Raw genomic sequence first — 22957 nt, 5'->3', positions numbered from 1 at the left:
ACTCATTAATAATGCACAGTGTTTAACTGGGAAAAAGCGTCTTCATTGAGCAGACAGTACACAGATTAATTCACAGTTTAGAGAAAGACAAAGTGATAAAAAATGTAAAAAAATCTGTCTTTTTTAGTCCTTTACACACAAAAATTTACATTGCTAGGAAAATCACCAGTTTTACTGAATGATTTAAGCAATTTCAGTTTGCAGTCTACATCATGTTGCACTCAGACTGCAGGAATGCAACCCTGCTGGGAGCCATATTTCTTTCCCTCTAAACATGCACTTTTCTGTATCAGCTGAGACCACAGACATTTCTCTGGCAAAATTTTCCTGGAGCTGACCACAGCTGTTAGTTGATACATGAAAGAATAATTTAAGCTTCTACTGTGGCTAGTAGACAGACCCCACTTAATACCAAGTCAGCCCGTAATTCTGCGTATTAGCAGCGATATCTCTTCGACAATTTTACCAGATAGATATAGACTTGAAGATTGTTTTTCATTCGGTGTGGTGCGACTCATTGTTTAACGACCTCTATCAGATTCTTTGTTAGAGGTTGGGATTAGTAGTCTCTTTTATATCCAGTAGTTACAACAAACATTCAAGCCTGTTTTCTATCCGATTTGGATCAGTAAGCCTGATGCATCGCTACACTACTGAACAAACATGGGCTGCCAGGATGGCCCTTTTTTCCTTGGCTGCGTTTTGTGGAATATTCAAGGGAATATCATGGTCTGAGATTTCCTACCTGGCTGGTTGTGGAGTGGCTGCTGTGACGATGGTAGCATGCTACTTGGTGCTACCAAGGTTTGCGTACCTATTTAGCATGTTCAAAGGCAGAAATACAGGTGTCCTGTGAAGACTTTTGCAGTGGAAAAATGGATGCTTTTTGGAATATGGGCTCTTATAGGTTAATTAAAAAATAGCAGCAAAAAACATAACAAAATGTTCACACTGCGTAAAATCAAATATCTTCCTAGAAATTTACCTTTTTTGATTTAGAGACTGAAGAAGAAACTTGACTGGATTACATCAGTTAAATTAAAAAAACCAAACCAAACCAACCCAACCCAACCCAACAAACAAACCTTAGAAAAAGATAAAAGAAAAAAAAAGTAATAATTTTTCATTCGTGCCTGATCGGGTTGTGTTTTTTTTTTTTTTAACTGTTTGCAAATCTTCAGTGTAATGGTTTGAAACCCAGTCGTGTCATTTCTTTACGCCCACACACAGAGCTGCAGTAGTGCAGACACTGTAGCAGGCAAACCATATTACCAGCATCGGCCATTAAAACTCTTCCCACACCAAGCGTGGGCTGTCTTCACCCCCTCCTCTCTTTGCACACACCCCACCACCCACCCTTCAATTTTCAAATGCTTAAAAAAAAGAGAAGAGAAAGACACTGAAAAAAGAAAACAGGATGCTTCGTTTCAACGCTATTCCAGAGAGACCTGAACCTCTCCACCTGCCTGTGAATTGGCCACCTAAAGGTTAGCAAGTGTTTTGTTATCATTTTATATAGACAGAGATGTAATGAAATCCTAGATTGTGAGACAGAAATTTTAAAGTTAGCATTTTTTTAATGTGATGGTTCTTTCACTCAGCAGTGAGAAAGATTCTTTCCTAAAACACAAAGCATTTCAGTACTGGCCCCACTTCTGTTTTTAAGAGGGCTTTAATCAGTATTTTTTCATCATTTAGTCTAAACTCCTAAACTTTAAAAGATGGATTAGGTTTATTATTTTTCTGTTAAAGCAACCTGTTGATTACAGGCTGCTGACTAGAGGTTGTTAACTCTTTCCTAACAAGGGAAATGCACAGGAGTGAATTTGATGGAAGGACAAAAGAATGGAAATCCTTTGAGGTTTTTAGACTTTTTAAGCACTAACAATCCTATTTTTTTCATCGTTAAGCCACCAACAGTGTTACAAAACCGACAGATGTGTTAGATATGTTTCTTTTTAGAAAGAAGTAGTCTAAATTTAAAATAGACACATACAGTAAACTAGAAAGACTGGACCTGAGAAAAGTAGTAGCATAAGAAACAGAAAAGGAAATATTTGATACAAATTACATGAGGAGATCAAAAAGGCCAACACAATGTTTACTTACACACTAAAGTACATTTTAACTAACAATATTCTTATTGATTTAAGCCCCTTGAATGTTTTCATTTATGGCTATTCAAGATAAGGAGAATCAAAAAAGATAGAAAATTATATTTAATAATGATCAAAACAGTTGGTGCTATGCTAGAACAAAGGAAAGGTATTGCAGGTCACATTCCTCTTAAAAGATTTTAATACTGTATTCTGGTATAGTGTTTACAAAAATAAAAAGAATAAAACAATTTCACTGATATTACACAGTCGTGGAAGTACAGTGTCAAAAATATTTGTCAGGATGTGGTACAAGACTTTCAAAGTTCGATCAGTGCTTTTTCTAGTTGCTTTGTACTTTTATAACATATGAAGTAGGGCAAAACTTCAGAAGCAATGACTTCTCAACAAGTAGCAAGATTTCCCAAAGTCGGGATGTGAGCGAGAAATGTTCTCATTCATATATTATGAGGGTTTCAGATGATTAGGGAATTACACATTTTTCATCCTGATTCTGCAGGGGACTGGGGCTCTCAGCTTTGTTAGGAAGGTTATAAGCAATCTGCACACTGCCGTTGGAACTTGCAGTCTCGTAAGATCAGATACATCCCTTAAGAACAAGTGAAAAGGTGAAGTCAGTACTTCTGTTATGAGACATTTCAAGGTATAAAGTTAAACTGAGAAAAGAGAAAAGGCAAAAATAGTTTTTAAGTAAAACAAGATTAACAGTAATTTCTGGGCTGATCAGGAGACGTATCAGTTTTGGTTTGCTGGTTTGACTTGAGGTCTAGAAAGGGCCAGAAGTAGGTTACACTCATAAACTTCTTTTCCGTCAAGCAAGTGGTGTTTAAAGTACCTGCACAAAATTTATTTCAGACCCTACGATTCACTATTACTTTGTTATACTAATATTTAAGTAGAAGTTTTGTCTAGTCAATCAAGGGAGTTCTACACAAACATTGGCACCTTGTGGTGGCCGTCAGTGGCAGGCTAGCAACTGGAAATGGTAATTCCAGTATCTGTATCTTCTGCTGACAGTAAGGTTGTGTGCTGGCCTCAGCGTCATTGTCCTCATAAGAAAAACCGATAGCTAACAATCCTATAAGATACTTTCTCTTCATTTAGGTTTGTAAAATACTCTAAAACATGTAGTTCATAGGATCTCTGAAATCTATTTCCTTATTAGTATAGAAAGCATGCTTACTGCTACTGTCACTCGATCACATCTTTGACTAAAGTCCTGGAGGTATGTTTGAAGGATACAGGGTTTTAGACACCTGGGAAGGAGCCCTTTCTGCAGGTGCTTGGAACCTAGAAGTACACAGCATGGGTATGTGGGTATGTGGGTTTGTGTCCTCAAATCCTGATTAAGACATGAAACAGAGCACCACGTCCTCCCTGCTGGGTAGTACCTGGCAGTCGGCTTGGCTTTATACACAGTTAAACAGGTATTTTGCCATGTATTGAGCCAACTGAAGTTAACTGGGTTTCTCTGAGCAGGATAATGTTTTGAACTTAAATTAATACAAGTAATCTTGCATAGAGGTTCCATCTTAGGAAGTGAGACCCAAAAAAAGATTGGGTAAAAAGAGAAAACAAAAATCACTTAATTTCAAATAGAACTAATGCAGTGTGATACTGGTCCTCTGGATTAAGTGTACGGTTCAAAATACTTCTAGCCATTACAGCAATATGTTCACCCATATAAAGGGGAAAAATCACAGGATGCTGTGGAGTCAGTCTGATTCCAGAGTCACTTATTCAAGATTATTCAAGCCTCTCAGGATAAGAAGTTTGCAGTTTTATCATTTAGAATCTGATATGTTACTGAGTGTTCTAAATAATGAATTTTAAAAGCTTACATATGTTTCAGAGTTGTTACTAGTCCCACCATACTGCTGGAATTATTAGTACTGTTTAAAATAAATATCCCTTTTAAGTAAGTTCATCTTAAAATAACAATAATAGTCTCAAAGTGGAACAAAATATAACAGACTTCACATATGTGATAAAACTGAAGAGAAAATGATCTTGGCTGATTATGTAAAATGCCCGTAATCATCTGTTTGTATGATTCAATTCATGCCAGTGTTCTATTATAAGATATGCATCTTTTTTTCGTCTGTTAGTTTGTTGACTGTAGCATGCAATAAGCCTCCAGATCTCACTTATATGTGAAAATCCATTCCTTTAGGAAAGTATCTCCCAGCAGAACTGAAACTAGTTGCTGTGATGTAATTCTGTCCATATGGACAGAATGAGTCTGTAGATCAGAAGCATGAGTCATTGTAAAGCAATTCACAGTGTCAAGTAGTTTTCTAGATTCACTGATTTTAAGCGTGCTCCTGTTACCAATTACTGGGAGCATTTCAGGGTATAACAGAAACTAGAAGGATTTAAAGCAACAATACTAGGCCCTGTTAAGAACTTTTTTGCCCCCTGAATAACTGACAGGCAAGAAAGATGGGGAGAAGAAGACAAATATTTCTCCACCTCCAGAAACAAACTGAAAGCAATCCAAACAACATGCAAAACTCTCCAAAATCAATAAAGCTGTGCAGAACGAAAATCCATTGTCACTTCCATCCTCAGTCTATTGGCTGAATTACTGAAAGAGCTTCCACTAAAGTGGATATTGGGCAAACAATCGTAATATTACAGTATCACCACTACCTAATTTACAAGATTAGGCTGGTTTTGGCTGGGGTAGAGTAAATTTTCTTCACAGTAGCTCGTACGGGGCTGTGTTTTGGATGAGTGCTGGAAACAGTGCTGCTGACCCAGGGATGGTTTCGCTCCTGCTGAGCAGGTCTCACCCAGAGCCAAGGCCTTTCCTGCCCCTCACCCCACCCCACCAGCGAGGGGCTGGGGGGGCACAAGGGGCTGGGAGGGGACACGGCCGGGACAGTGACCCCAGCTGGCCCCAGGGCTGTCCCACACCACACGGCGCCATGCTCAGCACATGGAGCTGGGGGAAGGGGGCACGTTGGGAGCGATGGCGTTTGCCTTCCCCAGCCCCCGTTGGGCGTGATGGAGCCCTGCTGTCCTGGGGATGGCTGAGCACCCGCCTGCCCGTGGGGAGGAGGGAAGGGATTCCTTGGTTTGCTCTGCTTGTGTGCGCGGCTTTTGCTTTCCCTGTTAAACTGTCTTTGTCTCAACCCATGAGCTTTCTTACCTTTACCCTTCCAATTCTCTCCCCCATCGCACCAGGGGGGAGCGAGCGAGCGGCTGCGTGGGGCTGAGCTGCTGCCTGGGGTTAAACCACGACAAAGATACAGGCTGCAGCCATCTGAATTGGGCGGATGCCCACCGCAGTAAGTTATAACCAGATTCAAAGCTACATCTTCCAAAACGCAGTGTCCCTAAGGAATTTTTACAGGCCAGATATGTTGATTTTGTAACATTTTAGGAAATCCATATTCCTGTTTAGGATTTACTTAGTCTTCCAGCAGCGGAGGAAGTAGCCATTCCAGTCCCTATTTTAAACAGGTGTTTGCCTAAGGAACAGCTCTCCCCCTAACAGGAGACCTTGGCTCTGCTGACTGCATTATCTGAGGGCTCTTTATGAAGTTAACCCACAAATGAAATCTAAACTCTTAAAATGATTTTTTCAATTTCCTGACTGTTCCCCATCCTGTTTTCCCTACAGCTTTTCACAAATTTTGGGGAGGTTTGTTGAGCATGACATGAACACTTTTAACATTCTTGAAGTATTTTCCCTCCTAGTTATTGCTTTCTACCCTACCGTAGGGCACCACTGGAAGAAGCTGGTGGATAATACCCACACTGGATGAGTTTCACATGTAGCAAGTATCTTCTCGCTACCATTTCTTTCTTTTCAAACACATTTTAAGAGAGATCTTTAAAATTATAAGCAAATTATCTTTAGGGCTATAAAGAAAAAGAATCTACCATTGTGTCAGCATATTTCACAGAACGATACAACTGAATGCAGTGTACAAAATGCCTACATTTCGAAGACAGCTGATTCTGTTTGTATGTTCCTACATGAGTAATGATAAAGGACACGAAGAGATTGAAATGCTACTTCATTTTCTTCTGTTTCATCTCTTCCTGTTTTCTGAAGGTTGTTACTGTGACACCAATGTAAAAAAAAAACACAAAACCAACTTCCTACTTCTAATCTGTTTCAAGTCTTTGTCCCCATTTCTTTCTGCTTGCATCATGTATTGACAGAAATGAGACTTCTGCTGAAATGCCTGGCTCAATAAAAGGTATGTAAGCTAAAATTATTTACAGACTAAAGAGGATTCCACTCCTGTATGTTCTCTGGTATTATATTTAAGGTAGGGATCACCAAAAGCTTTTTAAAAAGGCAGAGACTTCTGGTATAATATAGTGTATTGTGTATGTTCAGAATGTTGAAAAGCTGCTTCTGTGTGGGTACAAAAATAAACTATCATGTCTACAGATTATATCTGTAGACCAAGCCAAAGGATTGAGCACTGCATCTGCTTAAAGACTATGATGATCCTCTCAGTGATGTGTAAAAAAACCTACATGTTAAGTGCAGGAAGTAAATAGTTACATGTTTATTTAATGATCTCATTAATAATGATGCACAGTTGACAGTACATTTACGTGTGCCATGCAGAAGACAAAAATCTTTTGGTTGTAGAATCCAATAATAAAATGAACCAATATATATATTCCAATGACGAAATGAAGCAAATTTTATAAAATAAATTTGGAACTAAGGAACAAATTATATAGAAAAGAGGAACACACTGGATTTAAAATGAGGGGTTTTTACCACCCCACCTTATAAAACTACTTTCTACTTATATACAGAATAAGACAGTTTCTGCTACACTGATTTGTCATCTGAAATTACTCCACTTTTTGACTTTTCAGTGTTCCACAGACCTTCCTATGGTGTGTACCTGAAGGTATAATTCAGACTAGGAACAAAATAATTGTATTTAAATGGAATTTTACTGACCAGTTTTGATAGCTTAAGAAACTAATTTAGAAAAATTTTGGACAGGCCAAATCCTGCTTTTATTTTTGCTTATTGGAACTTTTTCCTTATCTGATTAATATCAAGTTTTTATACTAGTAGTTTGATGCTACAAGTTACAATTGAGCTCAGAACACCAGGTAGATGCTCAGAAGAGGGCTTGGGGGATAATCAACAAAGGAAGATTTTCTACTTTAGGCAAGGACTACCCAGAGCTAGTCTTGGGGTAGAATTAGTTTGAGATAAGCTATTTTTGTCAATGTACAAAGAAATATAGTAGCTCTTTTTTTTTGTATATAAATGTATAAATTGTATATAAATGACAGATGTGAAAAGCATAGTCATATTCGCCACAGTACAATACACGCACAGAAGTTTTTCTTAGGAAGGACGTATCCTTTGTTTCCTGTGAAAAGCAGCAAACTACCACAGCTGGTAGAAATGTATTATTAAATTCTTAAAAGTAATGAGATTGTGTTTTACCATTTAGTTTAATTGTTTAGCATTAGTTAAAACTTTCCTTTCAATTTTATATAATCATTTAGGTATTTTCTTCGTATAACATTACAGAGCACTGAAATGATTCTCAGAATTACACTGTATTTTGGGCCTCAGAAACTTAACAGAATAAGCAAATTTAGACAGAGAGTCTGGTACTTTGGAACTATAGGATTTATATTAAAAACCTCTGTCCACCGCAAGTCCTACTAACATACAGGCTGGCCTTGAAGGGCCCATCAACTCTGCATGTGCATGAGGATGTTCAAAGAAAGAACATAGCTTGTGACCCTGGAAAAGGCTTCTTGGAGTGAAAACGTGCATTCCCCATTTCCACACCGCTCTCCGGGGGAAGGTGGGGAGCATAGATCCTGTGACTTGTTTGTCTGATGTGGTACTTGTTAGATGTTCTAGCTACATGGTATTCAGACTTCTCTTCTTTGAGTCTTGTCTCTGCAGTGTATTTTTTTCCCCCTCAGCTTTTCGTTATTTTCATATCTTTGGAAAAAAACTACTGCATGCTTAGTTTATGAGTACCATTGGCTCATGTCTGACCACTTGCTGCTGGTTTTATTGTACGTTGTGTTTAAATTCCTATAAATCAAGGTGGCTGTAAGCTTTAAGAACCATCTTAAATGGACTTGAAATGTCTATAACCTCACTTTGCAAATTAGAGAAACCCACTTTTATCCTGTAGTGTTAACTACCCTGAAGAATATGAATAACAACATAATTCCTTTAAGAAGCCGTATTCTTTTAACATTCTTTTATTAGTATAGTCAATAACTATATTACAAAGCCACATAAGTGATTGTTCCCTGTAGACATCTCTGAAGTGGACGAGAAAAGTCCATGCTTGATAACTGAGTTTGATTTACAAAATTAATGGGAAAGGAGAAAAGGCAAAATCTATCACATTGCTGTGTGCAGCTCAGTGCATTTTACAGGTTGTTTCCTGGGATTTTTATTACACTAAAATCTCTGGGTGAAGCCAAGGAGTCCCATCAGGCACTGATATCTTTCCCGTAAGTGGTCTAACCCTGAGCCCGCTGCAGGTGGTAGCAAGCTTCTCGGTTACTCCAGTGGCTCGTCAGCGGTTTGCTGATGCATGTATTGCATGCAGAGAAGCTAATGGCCTTGCCTGTGACCAGAAGGAAAGTCAGTGAACACATGCCAGGGTCTGCATTGCTGGTTTTTTTTTCCCTCCACTTTTCCAATTCTTGCAATAGGCAAAGCAGGTCAGAGAGAAACTGAAAGGAGCCTTGGCTATGAAACATAAGCTGCCAGCCAGTAACAGAACTTCCAGGAGCGGTGCAGAGTGAGGAGCCCAGCAGAGTAGTAGGTACCAGGTTCTTGGTACATTAGTTTTATGTCCCTCAAGGAGACAAGTATTTACAGTTGCTACACAGAGGGATGAAATAATTGGTGGGATTAAAGGCAATATCCCAATATGCAAAACCTTTTCATTGCAGAACGCTGATAACCAAAGGGTTGCTTTATCTTTCAGTTTCAATGGTGCATACATTTGATATGGAAACTACCTGACTTCCCAGTCTATTTATTGAGATGCTAATTAACTGCTCTAATAGTAGCTGAGGAATACTGAAAAACAATTACATTGAGTTTTCTATTTCTCCTTTATGTGATTTATTTGCAAAATTCTCTGTAACTACACGCAACAGAGATTTTGCTTTGAATAACAGTAACATAGTGTGCGTGTCATATGGAACCCGTCCAAATTTCAAACAACGTTTTTGAGTAATTTTTTTTACTGTTTCCCAGTAATGATTACCAATTAAAATGATCCAGGAAAGGTCAGAAACACCACTACGCAATATGCAGTAAGGCAACAAATTGCAGATTTCACATTTAGCCACTGATTATGTTATTTCAAATGGTTGTTTTTTTATGACTGTTTGCACAAGAATAGCTTATTATTCATAGCAGCCAATGGATACAGAGCTGGGAGTACAGTTGAATAAAAAATTTGAATAAACATTCACAGACCACCTTCTAATTTTCACCCAAACTATAATTACAAGAGGTTATGCTGATGCCTCTATCAGCTCTTCCAAAAATGATTTTCAACTAGCTTGTTTTGATAGTTCCCTAGCTTGTTTCTAAGAAAGAAAAAACACAAGACAAATAAGTAGTAGTCTGTACCAGCACCAACCCTGAATATATTTGGACAAACTTCATAAGAATAGGCCCACTTTTTCAAAAAACTGTGTCTACAAAATGTTTTCATCTGGCATCGAAAGCATCTAAAAATAAGCAGTATACCATAATATTGCCTTCAATTAGACAAAATTAACTTGGGCTCTACAAAAGACAGGTTTAATTTATCCCACTATTTTCCTATGATACCATCTTTTGTACTTTGTTTATATTTGTGTAAATCTCACTTGTAAAACAGGACATCGGTTCCACTTTGTTCACATATCTTCATTTTGCATCACTTGTTGGAATGTGTTTAGCCTTAGCTCTCGTAAATTGGGTAAACACAGATACTATGCAGCCATGTCTAATGTCCTGCGTTTGGAACAGGTTGTCCAAAGAAGCCCTGCAGTTTTTATCCTCAGAAGTTTCCAAAACCAGACTGGATAACACCCTGAGCGACCTCGTCTGACCCCAGGCTAACTCTGCTTTGAGCAGGTGTTTGGACTAGAGACCTCCTGAGGTCCCTTCTAACCTTAATTGTTCTGTGTTTCTATATTAACATTTATTAATGTAAATTCTTAAAATAAAAAATGTGGTACAAATAGGGAATGGGAATATGTTTCCAGAAAATTAAAACTGTATTATTTCTGGGGTGCTGAGGCTCTCCATTTGCAGATCTGTTTCTGAGATAACTTTGGGCACTTATTGTAGGTTCTAAGTGCAATGTTCAGTGTTCTTTACACTGTACTGAAATTGAATTCCTAGCTAAGAAATGAAAGATAAATCAATTGGAAAAAGAAGTCATTATTGCCCGTATGTAAGGTTTGTGGTATTATTTGCTAGCTTTCCCAGTCCAGCCAGTTGAAAGCGTTTATTTTATTTTGCTGCCTGAAGATTCCTACTTGTTTTGTTTCGCCTCCCTTACAGATACATGAGCATATGGCAGATAACCTTCCAGATGGAGGCCCAGAAGCACCCTGCTTTTACAGCTGCACTAGCAGATCGACCAGTTCCAACCTCTTCTCTTCAGCCTGCGCAGGGTTCTTCAGATCTCAGCCAAGGCAGTGCGATTCCTCAGCAGGAACAAGCACTGTCGCAGCCTGTGTATCTAAAAGCCCTTACCATACCACTGTATCAGCCCGTCCAGGCAGGATGCTTTCAGCCAAACAGCCAGTTAGTGACTGGCAGGAGCTGTGTACATCTAGAGAGCAGTAACATACCTCTAATCCTGAATCCACTTGTTCCTTCAGAAGGCACAGATCAGCCTCCATCAGTTTTTCAGAAACAACTTGGGCAAACTCTAACATTGAACATAGTGAGCACTTTACCGGTTTTATCGTCACCAAATTCTTGTGTAAATGCATCTCTTGGAAGCCCAGGAAAATCAAAAAAAGCTGGGAAATATATCTGCAAACACTGTGGACGAGATTGTTTGAAGCCAAGTGTCCTTGAGAAACATATTCGCTCTCACACGGGAGAGAGGCCCTTTCCATGCACCACTTGTGGCATTGCATTTAAAACTCAAAGCAATTTGTATAAACACAGAAGAACTCAAACACACGTCAATAACACCAGGCTGCCCTCAGACTCTGACAACAGTGGCATCCTGGAGCAAAACGAGAAATTAACAGAGAGCATCATGTCACATCAAGGCAGCAAACTGCTTAGTACCACCTGTGAAGACAAGGGGATACAGATGAAACAAACGAGTTCAGAGACCAGTGCTGTATCAGACACTAAGAAACTTAATGCCCTTTCACTGCTGGCAACAAGCAATTCATCATTTGCTTCAGAAAATCAAGAAACAATGAATCAGTCCTTTAGTTCAAAGGCTAATCAGGGCATTCCTGAAAGGGAACCTCAAAGTTTGTCATCTCCAGGAGCTTTGCCAAACAGCCAGTGCCAGAGAAAGAAGATACAGGACCAAAGAACTCCAACTGCCAATAAGCATATTCAGTTGCAAAGGCAGCAAGCAACCTCTTCAGAAAAACAGTGGGATTACAAGCCATTTGACTGCAAGCTAAAGAAGTGTGAGAGCACTGACTCAGGGTATCTGTCACGCTCCGATAGTACTGAACAACAGATGGCATCATCCAGCCCGTTGCATAGTCTCTGTGAACACAGCACAGAACTGGAAAATGAAACTGCCTTCAGCAGCTTAAGGTGTACCTCCGGAAGCAGTGCAAAGCTCGATGCAGCTGAGAAAACTTCAGCCTTGATGCTAGAGAAAAAGAGGCTGGAAGAACATATTGCAAAACTTATTTCTCATAACAAAAGTGTGGTGGATGATACCCAGTTAGACAACGTTAGGCCCAGAAAAACTGTCCTTTCTAAACAGGGGAGCATCGACCTGCCAATGCCTTATACATACAAAGACTCTTTCCATTTTGACATCAGAACTTGTGATGTAAATAGGAAAAAGAATCTTTCACTTTGTTCAGCAAAATCTACCTTTGCACCCCTAGAAAAATGCAAGCCAATGTTTTTTCATTCAGTCCCCACCCAGTTCTCCACAACGATAGACGCCGTGCCTGTTACACGAAGCAACTCTTTGCCCTTTGTGGAGGGCACGAGAATGCTTCATGACAAAGCAGGTTGCTCAAAACCACTTTCACTTACTAAGCAGTCTGTAAATACTGGCAGCGCTAGTGTGCTGCCTAGCAACAATCTCGCTGCAAATTCAGTGGATTTTCCTAATAGCCATCCCCGCGCTCTAGTCAGACAAACAGCAGTGGATGATTTGCCACTAAGTAATGTGGTCGATCATCCTCCTCTGTCAGAGGAGATGCAAGGGAGTAGAAGGCTTGGGGCTGGAGAAGTAACCAGTGCTAAAAATAAGAAACACAACCAAAGGAAGTTAAAGATGTTCTCTCAAGAGAAATGGCAAATGTATGGAGATGAAACATTTAAGAAAATCTACCAAAAAATGAAAAGCAGTCAAAATGCCAAGAAAATTAAACAAAGGGGGAATAAGATTACAAATATTACAAGCTTCTCTCCTGATTCAAAGCAATCAGTCAGCAGTACTGAAATTAGTGAGGGAAGAGATGGCAGGAGCCCTGTTAGCGACAGCCTTTCCTCCCCTGTGACAACAGGTTTAAACACTGGTATATCAGAAACCTGTACTAACAGTAAACATATTCTAAAGAATGCGTCCTCTGAGGAAACTGCAGACAATGTAACCTGCGTAATGGAGACATCACATTCAGTAAACACTAGTGCACATACTGTAATGAGCAAAACTTCCCAAGACCTCAGTGGCAGTGACAAAGATAAATCCAGAGGTGGCAACAGCAGTTGTGAGCTCAGGCTGCAAACTACTCAGTGTCAGCTGAGCACTAACAGAAGGAATGATGAGTGCTTGCCAGTACAGAGTAGCAAATGGGTAAAATCAAGCCCTGGGAAAGAAACCAGTACGTTTGGATCAGATTGTAAAAGCACTTCCAGCAATTATGGAAACCATAGCAGGAATAAGGAAACTGGCCAGCACGCCCTGACGCCCCTGTGGATCCATTGCAACAACAACAGAGAAGCTGCAGGGAAATCCCAGAATTTACCATCAGAAAGAAAAAAGCTGAAATTTGAAGTGGAAAAGTCACAAAACATTCTTTCAAAGTCCTACCCTTCTCCCACTAGTGAAAACAATGCAGTACATGAAGCGGAGAGAATCTATTGCACCAGCACTCAGTGTCCTTCCACAGCATCCGTGAAATTCTCTAGTAAAGTAGAGGAGCAAATATTAAGCACAGAGATTAATGAATCCACTGGCGGTACTGAGAATGTGGAGAATATGAAAACAATCAAACTCCCCACAAAAGCTCTTAATGATAGTGATGTTAACCCTCTTTCGCATTCAGCAGGTATCTCGGAAGCTTCTTTTGTGGGATTTTTAGGGCCTGAATTAAGGGGAAGTGACTGCAATTCTGCCTTGCACAATGCAACAGATAAAGATGTCAAAACATGTCTTGCGAAAACAGGAGCACAAGTACCACTTTTCAGTGACAATGCTGTTGACATGCCTTCTAAAATCCATCATCTGCAATCTGGTCCTTTAACTCCAGTCCCACAACAAAATGCCTTTTCTCCAAAATACATCCTTAAATTGCCACAAGACAAGAGAGCCTCAGATTTGTCGCTTTTGCTTAGATCAGAACAGAAGATTACACCTTGCACATCTGTGACAGACACCTTAACCACCCCCCCCTGCCCTTCCAGCAGCGGGTCACTCGGCTTTCATTCTAATGATGTGGTTTGGTCCCCTTTAAAAGTTGAAGTGAGACAAAAGGCTGGCAAAGGAGAGCTACGATGGAACGTACAGGCAAACTGGAAGACTCCAGTGCTTTGTTCACAGGTCAATTCAGAAACAACAAATATCTTAGCTACAGCAGACAACAGCTTTTATAACCAAAGCTTCAGGGAGCAGGATATTTTGAGAGATGTTTGGAAAAACAAACAGAACAAAAATAAATTAAATTATCAAAGGCAAACAGAAGAGAAGTGCATGAGCATAACTACTTCCTCTACACAGACCCCAAAGAAGAAAATACGCTTTACTTCTCTGTACACAAGTGGTTTTTTCATATCAGCTGATATCAAAGAAGAGAAGAAGGTTTTACATCATCTTTGCTCAGGAAGTGACTCTCTGATAATGACATCAGCTTCTAGCAGCAGTGCAGAGCCAACAGTCGCGGGATGGGATGGAGGTGGAAGCCCAGGCATCCTTAAGGACGTTTCACCAGCACTGCAGGATACGCAGCATTCTCAGAGCTCAACAGACAACCCCACTTATTTTTGCCATTCCTTTGGCAGTTTTTGTTGCCACACTCTCACCACTCACAGTAAAGGATTGCCAGTGCTACCCCACAATGATCTGACTTGCTGCTCTGGAAGTTTAACAGTGTCAAGTATGAAGAGCTCCTTCCCATCACTAAATGCTGAACCTCGATTAACTTGGTGTTGTTTAACAAGAAGCCTTCCTCTGCCTGCTGAGCAGAAGGGGAATGCAGACTCTGCTTATTCGTCCATGCATACCTGTGACAAGGGATCTAGCGACGAACGCACGCTGTCAAAATACGATATTTCTATTTTCAAAATGAAAAATATTTGCAAGACTGTGGCCTATGGATTAACAAACAGGAGTTTAAAAACATTGGTTTCATCCTTTTCTAAAGGACCACAGATGCAGGAGGTAATATTAATAATCCTATTTCCTTTTGTGAGAGGGTGTAATTGGCTGACACCCCCCCCTTAGAGAAATAAAAGAATTATCAAAAGTACATTTATGGACATTTAAAGGGATTTGTTGATACAGAATTTACAATTTAGGGTTTTATAAGAGAAGTTACATATTCATTTGATGCATGAAAATACATACTTTTGTGTGAATATTTAAGTTTCTCTTGGGAATTTCAGTAGACATGCTGTCTAGTGAGAAGAGTGTATTTCTATTTCTTGATCATTCCCCATATATTTTATAGTCTTCTGTAACAGCCTATGTATTTAACTGTTTTCATTTTAAATGAATAGTTGAATTAGAGTAGGACTTAAGTAGGCCATTAATGTCAAGACTTCATTGTACTTGGTGATACTCGGAGTCACAGACTGTGTACTTGATCTCTCATCATTTAGATACACTGAAATGCCAACAAAACCAAATTGCATTCATACCCTGTAAAGTGTTTAAGGCTTGAAAGCTTTTCTTTTTCAGGTAAGTAAAGATAGACTAGTCTATCTGTACAGATCCTAGAACGGCTCTGTAAGACTAAGCTTACTTTTTATATAGGAAGAAGAATATGAAAGAACATACACATACACATATGAAAGAAGATCCACAAAAGCAGTGAGTTGATTTAATTTTATTTTACCAAAGTAGATGGACAAAGTCTTTAGAAAAAACTAACCCACAAATTCTAGGAAAAGTTCAGAGTTGTGCTATTTAACTACTCTATGCTCTTCAATGCTATTTAAAACGACCAGAGATTTCCAATCTCTGTTACAGTGATGCACAATTTTAATGTAATTATTTTTTTTCCATTATTCTCGACAGTTAAGCTCAGCAGCTCCTGGCGGTGCTTTCAAAAATATTTCAGAGCAAAAGAAGAAAACAGTAGTTTGCAAAAAGGAAAAACTCTCAGCAAATAAACTCAAGAGGAGCCACAAACAGAAAAAGATTAAAGTCACCCCAAAATGGTAAGGAATATGGTTTTCACCTTCCCCAGATAGAGACGTAATTTTGCTACAGTGTATGTAAAAAGTCCACAGAAAATAAAGTCATCCCCAAAATTCAACCTTGTCAAAACTGGGGGAAAAATAAATCTCTCGGAAAGAGCTATTCCCGCGTTGCAGCAGTTTCACAAAGGTAAACGATAAAAACTATTAATATCTTGTTTGCTATCAAGAACAGATTTTTCTAAGCAAAACAGACAAATACCAAAGAAAGATGATGGCTGGTCAGCTGACTCTCGTTATGCTTTAGATATGATTCTTACTGTCAAAATTGTCAGCATTTACTTTTGTTTGAAGGGAACCAACATACTTTACTTTTAATCCTTTTACAGCTAAAAGCAGTATGTGAGAGCCTTTTACCCTCAGAAGAACTACATCCTCAACTTGCATTCACAAGAGAATGCACTAGAATAAATACCAAGTTCTAACACAAACTACCAAAAACATCTGTAGTTTGAAGGATCATTTGGTTTAAATAAAACGCAGTAAGAATTTGAGTATAAAACTATCAAAAGCATATTGTAACCATCAGCACAGCTTTCTCTGTATTTAATGGGAAGATTTAGTGGAAGATTTAGCCTCTAATCTGTCAAGAGTGTGGGGTGGCAGAATGTCTGAGGGATTGCTTCAATAAGAAACACATATTGTGTGCATATATCCCTCTTATTTTATTTCATGACCAAATCAGACACAGTGACTCCCTTGTGGACAAATCAGTGTGAGTAACTGAATCACCATGTCTAGTCTGACAAAAGGTGCCGCAATTTGGAAGGATCATAAGAACAAAAATAGAAGACTAAGGTCTATGTCGTCCAGTTTAGTGCCATTCTTCTAGGACTTCTTTCTGGTTTTGTTTTTGGGTGGTTTTTTTGTTTTGGTTTGTGGTTATTTTTTTTCCCTGCTGGTCTCAGAATTTATTTGGCTATATCAAATAAGTACAGGGACTCAATTAAGGGTCCTGAAAGCTCCGGTCATACATATTAGTAGCTAACTGGCTAAACTATTAATTCTTAAATGTAATATATTTTTCTAACACACCAAACATCTGAGTGAGCACATCCTTTTGGTTTTGCTTATTACTCTGTGTATAGTGACTGATTCTATTGATATCGGAATGGGACCTTCCAATGTACATTGGTCTCGATCATTAAGAGTTACTGAAAGATCAGCTAGAGTAGAAAACAGAGCAGAGCTGGATTATTCAGCATGAGTTTTCTAAATAACTGGAATACTTACGTTGTTCACTAGTGATGAATAAGATGAATTAATTTCACTTCACATCAGAAGTGAGATGAAAAGGAAAATAGCAAACAACTATGCAGTCTCAGGTGATTCCTATGCAATTCAAGTCTTTATGAAGTATGTTGTTTTAAAATTCCAGATATAGAAAAAATATTCTGTTATTCCTGAATCCTTTTCTCTTAGCAAGCCAAGGATTTACTGAATCCTACCGAGGGAAAATTTAATAAAATAATTTTGGGTGTCTTGCCTAAAATCCTGATATTTTTTTGAGTCAACATAAACGAACACCTCCTTCACAGTAATAAAATGCTGTTAGGCTTAAAGTTACCTGATGATGTGGTATTATTCAACTCTTGCTGCTTTTAAATAGCACATATTTTTTTACCCTTTCAACGCCATTGGCAATGCAGGTACAGAGGGAGGCACGTACATGGATATGCTCAGTTGAACCGACTAAGCAAGAAGCACTGTCTCCCAAATAGAACACTGGATGCTTTGAAAAAGGGCTATTCGTCACAACCCTGTAAATTTAATAAGAAGTGCCATGCTCCTCAATCAAAGGTACAAGGTAAGTATTCTGAATAGTTTTTAATGTATCGAATGTTTATTTTTTAAGAGAACGAACGTTAGCAGTATCTCTGATATGCACCTGTTCCACATGGAACCGCAGAACCACTTTTGTCCTTCAGTATGTTCTGCGAGTAAAAATAGAAACATCTCACACATTTTCAGAACTGAACACACAATGATTTTCATACACGTACTTGCATATGTGAAACTGACAATTAGGAGGGCATTTTAAAAAGAAATAGCTCAAAATAACCTTCCACTAGAAGCCTAAACAGTTTTAAGATGGCTCTTTTATCAGTTTCTGAAACAAGGTGGTATGTTTGCAATGCGAAATGAGTTTGGTGTGTTGACTTGTTTTCTATGTTTCAGTGACCACCTCCCCCTTTAATTAGCGGTGTTAACGCAAGTGCTGTTTATGCCACAGCCACCTTGGAAGCCAGGACAATACCTTGTGTTTGGTCATAGCAGATATGAATAGGTATTACTTTGCAGGACAGTAACGGCCAATAAAAAAAACTCCAAACCAAACACATATCCAGTAAATGAGAAAATGTATCAGGCTTAGAATAAAAATGACAGAAAATATGAAAAACATAGAAGTTAGTTCACTTATATGATGAAAAATTTAGTAAGTTCTGGCATGTGGGGGAATAAAAATCAAAGTAAATGTTTCTTCAACCTCTTTTCAACAGAAAATTACCTAGACCAGCAAAAAGACACATCTTGTTCCACTTCAGACAAGCTGCTTTGTGGAGGGAAAAAAGAAGGAAAGAATAACTCAGGAATATTTTCCTATACTGAAAATCTAAACCGTGTTAAACAAAAAGACAAAATGGTTAAAAAAGTAGGTATTGTACCTTAATTCATGTATTATCTTTTATTAAAAGAAAAAGAATATATTGGTAATTAAAACCTGAATTACATTCCGCTGTTTTAAAGTTCAAGTTGAGACTACTTTGTATCAAAGGTTTTGTTTAAAAATGCCTTAAAGGTATTTTGGGGGTTAAACTATAATGAAAACTTACTAATGTTAGAATTAGCTTTTTTAAAAGAAGAATTTACCTTGCAGCAGTTAAAAAGGATATTTCTTGTGCTCGCTGTCAGGGGATCGATTAGCACGGATGTTGGAGGTGCCAGCAGATGTAGTGTGGAGTATCCTGAGACAGAAAGCTTGAAACTAGAAACGTGGGGAGGGTAGAAAAAGCCACGTGGTGGTGGGAAGAATGTGTATCCAGTGTCGCAAGTGAATTTCTTTAGCCCTTTGTGGAAGCCAGTGCTGCCGTGGTTTCGGTGCTACCGATTGCTGCGTTAGCTACAAGGGGCCTTAGACGCATCTGCACGTGCTGCAGACAGCGCTGCTGTACGCAGCGACAGCCCAGCTCCTGGGGGAGTTCTACCCTCACCCTCGTCCTTATACCTTTCCCTAGAGTTCTGCTGGCTGCACCTGAAGACAAAAGCTGCTGAGCCAGACTGCTGTTATGTAGCATGAGCACTGGTTCTTCACGTAGCATAAGCAGTGTCATATTTAGGAACCTAATCCTTAAAATGTTTTTTACAGAGTCATTTTATTTCCTACACATATCTCACCACCTCGGACGTTGTAATATTTCTTACAGACTCATGGCAAACCATTCCCCCTACATTGCACAGACATCGTTGCAATATGTATATTAAAATGTCTTAATGAAAGGATCATCATCGTAGACAGTACCTAAGAATGCAGCTTGAAACCCCTCATCCCTGTCATCCATAAATTATTAGCATGATCTCTCACCTAACCAAGAAGAAAGACACCTGAGGAAAAAAATACATCCTTTCTGACACCTCCCACACACACTGGGAGGAAAAACAATGTTTTCTCATCAAAAAAAGGATGAGTAACTTGGTCTGCAGTGATGAAAAAAAACCCGAGTGCAAATATAATCACAGTTGTATAAATAAAGGTTGACATGCTTAATTACTCAGTTGATATGACTTATAGCAGAGGTAAATGTTTTCTACTGATCCAGTCAACTTAGTTATCGCTGCACTTTTGTAAAGGATGGAATTGCTCTGGATTGAAAATTTGTAATGTGAATTTCTTTTTCCCCTCTAATTTCTACAGGACATTTCTGGGCAAATCAGGGACCACACAAGAACCAACTTTTCTTTTCAGAACATTACAGCTCCTCTGGGAATATCTGTGACAGCTCATTCCTTTTCATCCACAGTTAATACAGCCACGCAGCAAGCCAGCAGTGATGTGGAAATCGGCTGTTTAGTGACACAACCGCTTGTGCTTCAGCGATCAGCCCCAGGGGAGCCGCAGCCAACCGTTCAGAGTGACTCAATGGCATCTTGTTGGTCTTGCCCTTCTGATTTTACAAAGACAGGCAGAGGTGACCAACTTGACAGCACAAACTCAGAGACTACCGCTCCTCTTTCCTTACATCTAGAAGCAAGCCAGGAAAACACACTAAATGCAGAGTCAGAGGGTCAAAGATTTGGTACGTTAGACCTGGTGATCCAGGCCTCAGGAAGGGAGAAACCTCCAACTGAAGAAAACGCAGAATCTTCTCCATCAGAAAACTCAACCCCCAGTTCCCAGCCTGGATGTTCACGTTTATTCGGATCAAAAGCGGAGCCTCTTCCTGAGTCAGACACAAGGGCTAAATTACCCAGTACAGAATACGCAGAGCGGGCAAACTTTTCTCATAAAACCCTTGACCTTCATGGAAGTGCAGACAAGAACGGAACCCACCTGCAGTCAAATAGCTATGGGAGGCCACACCAAAGAGCTACTACGACCGCTTTTAAAAAGACCCCAATGGCTCTCAGGTCCCCCGAGTTCAAGACTTACTCTGCAACACCTTCCAAGACATATAAAAAGAGAGGTTTAGAGATGATGCGGAAGCAAACCAGAGTTGAGTATGATGACACTAGCAGTGATGATGAAGATAGGCTTGTTATAGAAATATAGCAGATAGGCTGCTAACAAGATGCTTGTATGACGGCCCATTACAGAAGGAAATACCATGGATGTTTGACCCGTATTTCTGAAGCACCTTAAAATCAGATAAGCCATTCGTCTGTGCAATAGGCAGCATTCTCTTCTGAAGAGAGTCCTTTATTTCAAGGACAAAAACTTTTTTAAAAAAGCTTATTTGAAGCAGAGAGGGAGCTGGCATCACACATTTAAATGCAAGCGGTAGACCTGTGTTTATGCCGGGTTTCCAACATTGGTAATGTTCTTACCAGTCTTATGTAATTCCCACAAGTGCTAGCTGCCAGTGGTTGTATTATTAAAAGGCTGCAGTGTATTTATTTACTACTAACAATACAATAGCAGCAGCTTCCTCAATATATGAGCTAAGATTTCCTGGAAGGGTATGGATGTGTTCTCTTCTCTATACTCCTCATGTCTTGTAGTCACTGCCATATGTACTGGGAGTGATTCACTGGCGTTAAGGGGATGATCTGTTCCCTAAGCATCCGTGACATTGGAAGAGTTTGGAAAAATGCTGATCTTTTTTCCATGTTGCACAAATGTCAATGCTTCTTTGTGACAAATGACACAAGCATGCTTTGCTTTGTGTTTTGTGCCTTTTATGCCAAGATCTACTCAAACATTCTTGATTCCTAGTTGGAGAATATGGGTGTTAGCTATTGGTATTTCCTTGTGGTAACATTTCCGACAAGGACTTTCCCATCATATTCATCACATTGTGCTCCAACTGATGTTATCTGGAATCTTTCATTTTTATTGTAATCTTAAGTTCAACTGCGATGATGCTATTTTATTGAGAGTAAAGAAGCTATATGGCATAGCTTGTTTTCTTTTTTTAACAAAAAGTTTTGTGCTACAAACCCTAAAATTTACTGGTTTCTATGTGAATAAATCATTGGATATTTTAATTTGACTAAGTGTATTCACTTGCTTGATTAAATTGATAAACACCGAGAACATTCCACTTCTACAACATAATCAAAGTCCATACTTAAACTTCTCCCAGTTTTATGGATTTACCTACATGGGATATTTGGAATTGCTTTTACTCTAATCATGTACAGGTAAGCTTATATAGATCATACTTACAAAGAAATCTAGTACACTACACGAGGAAAATAAATGTATATGTGCAAAAAGATGCCGAAACAGCTAACAGAGACAAAACAAGTGCTAAGTCCCATGCAATTCCTGTGTTTTCAGATGTCTTATGAACATGACGAGACTTGAGGTCATCCATACAGAGCTTCACCTTTAGCCTCAAATTATGTTCATAAATTTATTATCTGTACAGAAAACAAAACTCTTTCAGAATTGAGGATGAACCAGGAAAGGTATTTTACCCATTCTAAAACTGTTCCAACACTACACCAATTACACCAGTAATTGGTGTCAAAACTGCAAGGAAAAAATCTAGGAATATTAGTTTAAGCAATTAGGTATATTTATTCTCCTGCTTTGCTTCTCATTTACCTAGCGCTGGGGTTTTATAACAATAGCATTACTGCTGATCTGTTGGGCTGTGGTTGGACTTTGCAGCTCAGACATAGAGTGAACCGGTCTGTTCCTTTGCAACGCCTTATGGTAGACTTTTGTAAACCTCAGTTTTTATCTCCACTTACCACGCAATGACAGGATAAGGTGAAGTAACAGCCTCCTTAACTTGGGGCGCTTGGTATTTAGAGCTCAGCAAGCACGGGCGTAGAGTGGAAGAATGAATTGCCTCATCAACTCAACGGTGGATTGCAAGGCGCCACAAATCGTGTATTTTGTTGACTAAGATACAGTACAAAAAATACCATTTTGTTTAGAATGATACAGCTGAAAAGAACGATATAGCTGTAGATTGTTCTTGTATCAGATTTTTCTCTTTATACTGTGAAATTATTCTATCTTAATGAAAATGAAACATGAAGATCTTAGTACATGCACTAGTATTATAGTTCAAGCTTATTAACTTTTAATGATTTTCAGTAGCAATTATGCTAAATTTCTTAGTCTCCCTTAGCAGAAGAATCAACATGTTACTCAGGAAACTTCTGAGTGAAATTATTAGCAAGAAAAATGTTGATAACTTCACTAATATGACAAGTTTCATTAGGTTTGGCATTACAAGAAACAAGAAAGATCAAAGAAAAAACTGTCTTGAAATCTTTCTTGCTCTGTTCAGCATTTGTGCTCCAAGACAAACCAGAGAGG

The 22957-nt window shown here is 39.0% G+C and overlaps 1 protein-coding gene across 1 annotated transcript; it reads left to right on the top strand.

Moving 5' to 3' along the window:
- The first annotated feature begins 6272 nt into the window (after positions 1-6272).
- Positions 6273-21670, top strand: ZNF831 (zinc finger protein 831). The gene is made up of 7 exons (XM_075108785.1): positions 6273-6331; positions 10663-14923; positions 15518-15574; positions 15782-15924; positions 17613-17770; positions 18465-18616; positions 19877-21670. Exons 2-7 carry the CDS (start codon positions 10667-10669, stop codon positions 20729-20731), a joined length of 5622 nt encoding a protein of 1873 aa, XP_074964886.1. The 5' UTR covers positions 6273-6331; positions 10663-10666; the 3' UTR covers positions 20732-21670.
- Positions 21671-22957: the final 1287 nt, after the last annotated feature.

Source organism: Phalacrocorax aristotelis, chromosome 13 (assembly GCF_949628215.1).
Source record: "Phalacrocorax aristotelis chromosome 13, bGulAri2.1, whole genome shotgun sequence".
In the NCBI taxonomy this organism is placed as follows: domain Eukaryota; kingdom Metazoa; phylum Chordata; class Aves; order Suliformes; family Phalacrocoracidae; genus Phalacrocorax; species Phalacrocorax aristotelis.
Note: the sequence above shows the minus strand (reverse complement) of the source record. Positions and strands in the feature narration are given on the sequence as shown.